The following is an 11,593-nucleotide window of genomic DNA, read 5'->3' on the forward strand; positions in this document are numbered from 1 at the left end:
TGATAAGTGAGGAAAATTTCTCAGTATGTCTTTATTTCAGTATTAACAAAGTTATAACCAAAAATAATACTTGAAGTGAGCCGATTTGTTTACAAATCGGGCTCCGTACTATATCTTCTGGTCACGTGAGTTCAAGCAGTAAGAGTATGGAGCTTCAAATGACAGAGTTACTCAAAATTTGAAGAGGAAAAGTCCATAAATTAGCAGTAACATCATTCTTTATCAGAAAAAACAAGAGCTGTCTCCATAGGATGACACATGCCCCCGATGGCACTTTTAATGAATAGTTATGGCCGATGTTAGAGTTTAGGACCTTTGACCTACGGACCTGGGTCTTGCGCGTGACACGTCGTCTTACTGTGCCACACATTCATGCGTAGTTATTTTAAAATCCATGCATGAATGACAAAGATATGGACCGGACATGCCCATAATTGCACTATCATGAAATATGACCTTTAACGTCTAAGTGTGACCTTGACTTTTGAGCTACGGACCTGGGTCTTGCGCACGACACGTCGTCTTACTGTGGTACACATTCATGCCAAGTTATTTGAAAATCCATCCATGGATGACAAAGATATGGACCGGACACGAATGCACTATCATGAAAAATGACCTTTAACGTCTAAGTGTGACCTTGACCTTTGAGCTACGGACCTGGGTCTTGCGCGCGACACGTCGTCTTACCGTGGTACACATTCATGCCAAGTTATTTGAAAATCCATTCATGGATGACAAAGATATGGACCGGACACGAACATTGCGGACAGACTGACAGACGGTTCAAAAACTATATGCCTCCCTTTGGGGGCATAAAAATCGAAGAATTCCTGTACTCTACCAAGCAGATCTATTCATATCACTGGCGTGTTGATTTTTGTATCAATTATGGCATTAGTTTGCTTCTTTAAGGAAACAGCGAACAGCATCACATCGTATAACCGGCGCCAGTGATGACAGATCACTGCCTGGATGACAGACCCCAAAATTTGCATGCCAGTTAATACGTAGTTTAGTGATTTGGTTGTGATAATGGTATAAAAGCAAGGGCATTTTCATACTCACGAGTCTGTTGTACGTTGAATGGAGATATCATTAGATGATTTTGGACTCGAAATTTCAATTACTAAAATAATTATGACGAGTTAAAACATCACACTCCAGTAATTTTAGGTTATACACGAAGACATTCATCCCTCAGGAGCACATGTACACCAAATATAAACTATACACGTATTTTCTGGAAAAAGGTACAGGCTTCCAAACTAGACCAGATGAAGATAAATTGCTGCCTTGGGTGGCATAAACGTTTTTAAAGGCTGCCTTATATGGCAGAAACGCTCAGAAAATGGCTATCAATATGACAGAAATATTAAATCTCTCTTTCATTGATTTCTCCGTTTTTACATTACTTTTTATATGGATTTGAAGAGTCAAATATTGACAGTCGGACTGTACATTGTATATACTCGCAAACTATGTATGCAACTTCATAACTGTGACATTGATCTTTGAGATAGGAGCTTGGGATTTGGGTTAAACATTCATGCCAAATATAAACAAGATTCCTCAATGCAGCCGGACAAGATCTGATAAGGCATTTGACCTCCAACTGTGACCTTGGCCTTTGACTTAGGAATATGGAATTTGCACATGGTACTCTGTCTCACTGAGGTAAACATAACGATTGTTCCATGCATGTTTTAGTCCGAACAAACAAACCAATCCGAAGAACGCACTCACGTACGCACGCATATACACCGAACAGCTATGTTCGCTTCCGCAAACGGGCTCGACCCAAACTAATTTTGAAATATCGTTTGAAATAAGATTAAAGAAAAAGTAATATAATTATACTATAATTGCATTAAAATTCTTTACACTGAGTAAAACCATTCATTTCTGTTTAAGATGTCGAAATAAGATAGCCACTAAATGTTGAGTAGACCTCGTCAGGCTGGCCATACAGATTGGTATCTGTACCATAACTGTTGTCCACAGCTTTAATGTATACCTGGAAATATAAGACATTGGTGCCATACACAAAAGTGTTGGAGACAATGTAAGAGAAAGTTTTGATTCATATCTTGTTGCTCTAATATATTTTTTATAATAACTCATCATTCCACCCCCAACACCCCCCCCCCCCCAAAAAAAAAAAAAAATAAAATAAAATAAAATAATCAGTTAAACTAAAAATACATGTTCATACAATAGTACATACATTTTGTACCACAAAACAAACAATACAGGGTGGTTGGTTGTATTTTGTTTGTAAAATTAAGGCCATTAATTAAGCACATTTATAAAGTTTGATAAACAACGGCCAATAATAGTAACAGCAACCTTGTTATATGAACTCGAGGTGATCGTCGAGTTGAAATATGCTCGAGACAGACCATTGTTAAACTTTATAACTAGAAATCATTTCAAATGCGCACGTATTCAATATGAATGAACATTATGTGGATATAACTGATTTAACACTGTCATTTATCTAACATTTGTATGAAAATGATTTAACATTTACAATACCGTAAACGAACAAATAAAAAATGGTAAAAAAAATAAATTACTACAGAATATAGGAAGTCTCAATTTCTGTCTTGGTCATATTCGTTTTTAGAATACTGATCAAATGAGAAAAAATACTCCTAAATTGTCTAAACTTTTTAAGTAATTAAGATTTCAACCGTACTTGAACGAAATTTGTATACGCATTAAACCGACTGGCTTTTTAGCACACTTTTATCTTTTTGTTCATTAATCGCATTTAACAGTGCATTAGACTTTTTAAATTATCTGTTTAGGTCAAATGGCAATGTATATACTATAGTACGCACTGTATATATAGATTGGGTCAAATTTTACACACCATTATTGAGCTCAGTCTTCAAACTTACCATGACAATACTCCAGTATCTGAGACAGGTCTCCAGTTTTAAAACTTTCGCACAAATTTAAAGATTGCATGAAAGTTGCCACAAGATGAACTGGAACTGTTATCGGAGACAGCACGGTCGCACTTTTGTGATAGTTTATAGTTAAACAAGGCATAACTAGAGCTGGAATGTCCGATGCCGATGGTGATGTGGTAAAACAGTCTAAGTTTAGACTCAAATTTCATCTAAGCGGTGTCAAGATTGTTCGTTCCGGGAACGCAAAATGCTATATTAGTTTAATGAGATGTAAAAGATAATCTGAGATGAATGTATGTCATTCGGCGAAACTTTGCCCTTACTCATAGATATTTTTTGTAAAAATGTCATTTCTCACTATATTTTCTTTGGAGGTAGACCAATTCCATATTTAACAACACACTTACGTTGCAATATACACACATGTATTTAGAATTTATGTGTTGTACATTCTTTTTTTCAAATTGGTGATGTTGTGGAACAACAATTTTACCTTTAAACAATACCATTTTGTAATAGCATTTACATTTTACATCATTTCTGTTTGTTTACTTGCTAAGTTGGAATTTGATGTTACTTTCAAATGATCTAGGTCTGACTTAGTGTGGTATAGAACTCCTCACATACACTACAGCCAGCTAAAGAGGAACTGTATTATAAATATGATACTTTTGAATACCCTCCACAAGGAACAGAAATACCAACATCGGGCCTAAGTACAGGGTGATATTTATGAGTGTCACGCGATGCTTTATCACCGCTGTTGTGCAGGTAAATCAAGTATCACCGGCACCATTGGGCGGTTATCAAAATGTACAGAAGGCGCTTCGTACAAATTTATAATGGAAACATTCACGTAACAAGAAACACCGGTGTTCTGTAATCATTTAAACACATGCAAGTCATAGATATAACCACCTCAGTGAATAACTTTTGAACAAACAGGTATCTGGAACGAATCATTGACCTAGAGTAGTCAAGATGGAAAGATCATTTACACACAAGTTTATGGTTAGAACCAACGACCTTTAGTAATTAATATGGTAAGCTTATTAACACACTTGTAAGTATATGGGTAGAACCAACGACCTTTAGAAATTAAGATGGAAAGCTTATTAACACACTTGTAAGTATATGGATAGAACCAACGGCCTTTAGTAATCGAGATAGAAAGTTTACTAACACAAAAGTATATGGGTAGAACCAACGACCTTTAGTAATTAAGATGGAAAACTTATTAACACACTTGTAAGTATATGGATAGAACCAACGGCCTTTAGTGATCGAGATAGAAAGTTTACTAACACACAAGTATATGGGTAGAAGTTAGAACCAACGACCTTTAGTAATCGAGATAGAAAGTTTACTAACACACAAGTATACGGATAGAACCAACGGCATTAAGTAATCGGGATAGAAAGTTTACTAACACACAAGTGTACGGATAGAACCAACGACCTTTAGTAATCGAGATAGAAAGTTTACTAACACACAAGTGTACGGATAGAACCGACGGCCTTAGTAATCGAGATAGAAAGTTTACTAATACACAAGTATACGGATAGAACCGACGGCCTTTAGTAATCGAGATAGAAAGTTTACTAACTCAAAAGTATACGGATAGAACCGACGGCCTTTAGTAATCGAGATAGAAAGTTTACTAAAACACAAGTATACGGATAGAACAGACGGCCTTTAGTAATCGATATAGAAAGTTTACTAACACACAAGTATACGGATAGAACCGACGGCCTTTAGTAATCGAGATAGAAAGTTTACTAACACACAAGTGTACGGATAGAACCGACGGCCTTTAGTAATCGAGATAGAAAGTTTACTAACACACAAGTATACGGGTAGAACCAAGGACCTTTAGTAATCGAGATAGAAAGTTTACTAACACACAAGTGTACGGATAGAACCGACGGCCTTAGTAATCGAGATAGAAAGTTTACTAACACACAAGTATACGGATAGAACCGACGGCCTTTAGAAATCGAGATAGAAAGTTTACTAACTCAAAAGTATACGGATAGAACAGACGGCCTTTAGTAATCGATATAGAAAGTTTACTAACACACAAGTATACGGATAGAACAGACGTTCTTTAGTAATCGATATAGAAAGTTTACTAACACATAAGTATACGAATAGAACCGACGGCCTTTAGTAATCGAGATAGAAAGTTTACTAACACACAAGTTTACGGATAGAACCGACGGCCTTTAGTAGTCGAGATAGAAAGCTCACTAACACACAAGTATACGGATAGAACCGACGGCCTTTAGTAATCGAGATAGAAAGTTCACTAACACACAAGTTTACGGATAGAACCGACGGCCTTTAGTAATCGAGATAGAAAGCTCACTAACACACAAGTATACGGATAGAACCGACGACCTTTAGTAATCGAGATAGAAAGCTCACTAACACACAAGTATACGAATAGAACCGACTTCTATGTTTAGAAATCAAGGCGGGAAGCTTATATACATGCAAATATTTGATAGGCACACAGGCATTCAGTAATGTAAATCGACGGTAGAACCACCGACCTTTAGTAATCTAGAAGGATAGCTTAATAAACATGCAAGTATCTCAATAGAGCTACAGGCCTTCGTTGATGTGAATGGATAGTATATAAACATGAACAAATCTTGCATCTAATCTGGATTTACAAAAATGCGTTCAGAAGCAAATTGATAGAGCTAAGCCAAATATATTATTATATTACAATGTCAGTTTGTCTTAGTTAGTTTGAATAATATTTATGGTTTATATTGCATCTATGTAACATGTTTAGATATTTGGAACTAATAATTATGGGCTATTAGCTTTGTATCGGGAAATATGCACGAGTTCTTCAGCGGAAATATTGCGCGACTTTAGGAACGCAATATTCTTCCGCTGAAGAACGAATGCATATTTCCCGATGCAAAGATAATAACATTTTTATTACATACGCATCTACACGTATAAATATGTTAATATCATAAATATGTTCAATAGCCTCAATTAGGATTAACAATACTGAACTAAATAGAAAAAATAATAGTGCAACAACACACACTGAATTACGTCACGCACCCGATATGAAATTCAGGCGTCAGTGTATGGAAAAATATTGACGTTTCCGGTACCAGTGTAACTTAACGGGGAATAGAAACGAGTATTTAATAATAATCGTTATATCGGAAGTGTGTGCTTTTACTTATCATGATATTAAGCTTCTATTACAAGAAAACCTATTGCTAGTGTGTAGTTTTCCACCTTACCGTATCTCCTACTGTAAGTTGAAGAACTACAGAGTTTCCTCCACTGGCAAAGTCATTAACTGTGTGTCCGTAAATTGAGGCAATATACTCTTGATTCTTGTACAGCTCTAGCCATGAGGACTTGTCCTGGTGAGCTAGCGTATGAAACTATAGACAAAGAGAAAAGAAAAAGTGAATGCGTTGCATAGAGTGTGCAAACTTCCAAAAGGAACTGTTTTGCTTCTAAAAGTAACGTCTTATGTTTCATTATCACGGAAACAATTTAAAGTTCCGTTGACGAAAAGTAAAAGCGTTTGGGTTTTATCCTGCTAGTTAGGTCTATATGCCAAAGGTATGTCAATATAAGAAGCTTTAATGATGATATAATCATTAGAGGCATAGAAAAGTCATCCAAATAAACAGAGATATTGTTACAAACAAACGGTGAGCTTGCCTGGAATGTATATAGACCGGCTGTTGGACAGGTAAAGACGCCAGTTGTAGCGTCGTAACCACCACCGACATTTGTATAAACCTTGTCGTAGATTATAGTCTCTGCGTGCAGAACAGTTTGGTCATGCGTCAAGCCGGCTGAGAAGGCAACTTCACTGGTCTGACCAGCAGCTGAAACAATCAAGGTGGCAGGCTTACATTAAACCACTATTAAGCTTGTACATAACCCGCCGCAATGAGATCTACAGGTTTAATCCTTTCTCTGCAGGAGCTAGTGCTGAGAATGGAGTGTCGTTTCAAGGCAATACTGACACCCGAATCGTCAATAAATGAAATCAATTGAACTTTAAATGCTATACAGAAAAGTTTTTTAAAGGAATTTGACCTTTTTTTTAATTTAACAATTTGTGGACAAAAATGTATTTTTCTGTTTCAAGAAGAGTTCGTTTGATACTTTCAAGACGTTTCATCAATATGTCATATAAACATACAGTATACATGTAAACAGACATAGATCTATAACGTCTTAACACTACAAAATCAATTCTATGACACCTGGGGTATACGGGGAATCTTAAAGAGACGACAGTTGAATCGCACTGTAAAGATCACCGATGACTTGATATTATTCTTAAGGGCATATGGAAGAAACTGGACCAATAAGCTATTAACACACTTTTTTGCGCCTTTGTCTAATTGTTGCAGAATGAGCATTTTTCTACAATGAAACAAGGATCATTGAACACGTTTGTAGGTCTGTTAACCTATGAAAGCATGGTTCTGACTTTGCGAATAGTGCAGACAAGTTCACTATAGAAATTTAGCAAGATAAGGGTTAAGTGTTCAAACGTAAGTACTGTCCGATCCACTTAATCTACAGTAGGAATGTTCATGATTTTTTCCTCTAGTTTGCAAAATCCAGATATGAGTTATAGTTAACACTTACCCTGCTAAATTTCTTATAAGATTCTTTCACTGGTTGTAGATGGTAATATCCGGCCTCGAGGGTAACTGTTTAGGCGGTAACGAGGTTCCTACCGAGTTACCGCCTAAACAGTTACCCGAGAGCCGGATATTTCCATCTGTACCTAAAACCAGTGACAGAATCTTTTTCTTGCATACCGATTTCAAGAAATAATAATGAAAATAAAATCAATCGAACGGCTTTCTTTTTAGAACTATTTCTTATGGCAGTGTATTTAAACAAAGCGCGGGAAACCAACGTCCGTAAACAGGAAAGACGTCATGACGTTTCAAAACAAATAACAATGTTTAGTTCCGGTTTTATTTTATCAGTTGCAGCGTAACGTTATGAATTTATGATAAAATAACGTGTTTTGAATCGAGAAATATACTATCAGGAACAAATAGGAACTGTCAAGGTATTGATTTTTTATTCCGTTTTTTTTTAAATAAAATGTAAATTACTACAAATCTTCTACATACATGTAGTTCGTAGTACGTCATTTACAGCACGAGAGTCATCTTACACCCCGGGGTGTAAGATGGATTTTTCCAGCACTGGTAAAAATACCGGAAATCCCCGTCTGGTATGCAAGAAATAATAAACTTTTCCATCTTTCAATTTGGACAGTACCATTAACTGTTAAAAGGGGTACTTACGACTTAATGGTGAACAGTGCAGATGATGATCAGACTGCACGGATTTGCAGGCTTATCATGACCTACACTGTTCGCAAAGGCATAATCAGTCTTGTTCAGCGTGATATAGGCTAATTCAGCGAGTTGATACCTTGACAAAGTATAATTCTATCGGGAAAAAAAGAAATTTTCACAAGAAAATCTTTGTTGCACATCTATCTATGCAAATATTATATTATGTTGCTTTACGCTTGGTAAGATTTTTGTTTCAAGTTCCGCATGAATCCAGCGGCGAATAGATTCAAAACTACATTTTTGAAATAATAGCACCAAAAACATAGCTAAAATGTGCAATAGAAACACAACGTATTAATATTATTGATTAAGAATCTTATAAACAATTGATAAGTCCAACATGCATCATTACTAGATTTCTGCGGAAAATGACGGTTACATATTTTTGAAGAAAATAACGTAAGAAGCTTATTATGGGAAGCCGGATTAAATACTAGCGCATAGCCGTTAAAATTCAAAGAACTACGAATAATACGCGAATCTTGGCCAGTATTCATCATCGTTTGAAATATAAAATTTACATTAATTTAATTTCTATTTTCTTAATCTCTAGTATAGGTCAAACTAAAACTTTGCACAAATGTATATTCTGCGGCCACAGACAACTCATTAAATTCCATAAGTATAAATATGTTGGAATTGAAGGTAAAGGAATTTGAACATTTGCTGTTCATAAGTCTTAACCCTTACCCTGCTAAATTTCTATAATGAACATTTGGACAGTGCCATTAACTGTTAAAAGGGATGCATCCCAAAAAGATACTGACTGAATGGCGAACTGTGCAGATCATGATGAGACTGTACATATGTGCAGGCTGATCATGATCTGCACTGGTCGCAAAGGCAGAATCAATTGTGTTCAGCATGATAAGGGTTAAGTTTAAACATTGATGAAAAGGCGTAAGGGTCATAGAGTCCATCTAAAATATTATTGTATAAAGCAGAATGGATGTTGTAAAACGGTGCGACATTTGATGATAAACGATTATGACTAAGTATTCGTTCTGGACTTTAAAGTATTTTCTTTTTTTCTGTGTAAAGAAAGAAGTGTACTAACCTAGTCCTAAAGCAGCACTAACGATCAAAATGGCCAACATATTGCTGAAACAAATAAACCTTTCTCAAAATAGTTCTTCAAAGTTTCCTTATATGTTGCAAACTGTTCTCATATCTGTCTTAAACACGAAAACTGTTAATATTGAGTTTGTCTTGTAAATATCGCTTGCTTGAACTAAAGTGCAGACCTAGCAGGAATGCACGTTTCAAGCTATGGATACTAAATCCTGGACTTAAGTTGATTGTAGAAACCGAAGGGAACCATTTGAGCTGCGCCATGAGAAAACCAACATCCGCGCAGTCTGGTCAGGATCCATGCTGTTCGCTTTCAAAGCCTATTGCAATTAGGGAAACCGTTAGCGAACAGCATGGATCCTGACCAGACTGCGCGGATGCGCAGGCTGGTCTGGATCCATGCTGGTCGCAAACCCACTATGTTGCTTTTCTCATAGCACGGCTCATTTATGTATTAGTGCATTTACTTGTATAATATGCTCGTTCCGCCTCATAAACCTACAACATTGTGTACGAGCAGGCAAAGAGCCGGAGAAGCTTCTAGAATTGGAGCGTCTTCTGTATCTTACTAACATAACTAACAAAGTTATCTTCATGTGAAAATTCGCATTATTGCCCCAATATTACAGCTCATCAAATTCATAGCATCTTGGAAAAATGATTCAAGCCCGAATAGTTCATTTTGTGATCCTTGCCGAACGAATACATAAATAAACAACCTGCAATGTTTAAGTCTAAAATCAAATTTTAAAACGTTATGATATCAAACATATCACTTTAAAAAAAAGCAGATATTCAAAACGTGTCGCATTTCAAAGCGTTTCAATGCATATTCAGGTCGGATGATAAACAAAATTTGCAACTTACCGGGCAGAGAAGTACGATCTAAATGAAAGTCTGCGATTATATTAAGATAGTTTACTGATAAGGTGTTTCAACTTTTCATCTGTATGTGTCACTAAAGTAAGAGACACGGTGCAATGAAGACATTTGGTCTTATCGTGATAAATAAATCGGTCGAAACATCTACTCATTTATTTCTCTCTCTCTCTCTCACTCTGCTCCTGTCTGACCTTTCTTTGAAGCTACTAGTAAACTCAAGTTTTGAACACGGCAGGTTAAAACAAAATTGAGCAGGAAAAGGTGAAGTGGTCTTCATGTATCTCCACTTCCATACGGCTCGTTTATCCCCTCATTGATAATGTTCACGATCTCCACTTCCATACAGCTCGTTTATCCCCCCCCCCCCCCCATTGATATTGTTCCTGTATCCCCACGTCTATACTGCTCGTCTTTCCTCCAGTTGGTAATGTTCCTGTATCTCCACTTCCATACTGCTCGTATATCCCCTCATTGATATTGTTCCTGTATCCCCACTTCCATACTGCTCGTTTATCCCCTCATTGATAATGTTCCTGTATTTCCACTTCCATACTGCTCGTATATCCCCTCATTGATAATGTTCCTGTATCTCCACTTCCATACTGCTCGTTTATCCCCTCACTGATAATGTTCCTGTATCTCCACTTCCATACTGCTCGTTTATCCCCTCATTGATAATGTTCCTGTATCTCCACTTCCATACTGCTCGTTTATCCCCTCACTGGTATTGTTCCTGTATCTCCACTTCCATACTGCTCGTTTATCCCCTCACTGGTAATGTTCCTGTATCCCCACTTCCATACTGCTCGTTTATCCCCTCACTGGTAATGTTCCTGTATCCCCACTTCCATACTGCTCGTTTATCCCCTCATTGGTAATGTTCCTGTATCCCCACTTCCATACTGCTCGTTTATCCCCTCATTGGTACTGTTCCTGTATCCCCACTTCCATACTGTTCGTTTATCCCCTCATTGGTACTGTTCCTGTATCCCCACTTCCATACTGCACGTTTATCCCCTCACTGATAGTGTTCCTGTATCTCCACTTCCATACTGCTCGTTTATCCCCTCATTGGTAATGTTCCTGTATCCCCACTTCCATACTGTTCGTTTATCCCCTCATTGATACTGTTCCTGTATCCCCACTTCCATACTGCTCGTTTATCCCCTCATTGATAATGTTCCTGTATCCCCACTTCCATACTGCTCGTTTATCCCCTCATTGATAATGTTCCTCTATCCCCACTTCCATAATGCTCGTTTATCCCCCCATTGATATTGTTCCTGTATCCCCACTTCCATACTGCTCGTTTATCCCCTCACTGATAATGTTCCT

General features: G+C 37.1%; 1 protein-coding gene across 1 annotated transcript; it reads right to left on the bottom strand.

Annotated features, from left to right (window-relative positions):
* Positions 1–1,846: 1,846 nt before the first annotated feature.
* LOC123538758 (complement C1q-like protein 4) lies at positions 1,847–10,339 on the bottom strand. The gene is made up of 5 exons (XM_045323061.2): positions 10,244–10,339; positions 9,363–9,406; positions 6,630–6,799; positions 6,197–6,343; positions 1,847–2,017 (listed from the first exon to the last, which is right to left on the bottom strand). Exons 2-5 carry the CDS (start codon positions 9,400–9,402, stop codon positions 1,910–1,912), a joined length of 465 nt encoding a protein of 154 aa, XP_045178996.2. The 5' UTR covers positions 9,403–9,406; positions 10,244–10,339; the 3' UTR covers positions 1,847–1,909.
* Between the last annotated feature and the right edge of the window lie 1,254 nt (positions 10,340–11,593).

The sequence above is a fragment of the Mercenaria mercenaria genome, chromosome 18, assembly GCF_021730395.1.
Source record: "Mercenaria mercenaria strain notata chromosome 18, MADL_Memer_1, whole genome shotgun sequence".
Classification (NCBI taxonomy): Eukaryota; Metazoa; Mollusca; class Bivalvia; order Venerida; family Veneridae; genus Mercenaria; species Mercenaria mercenaria.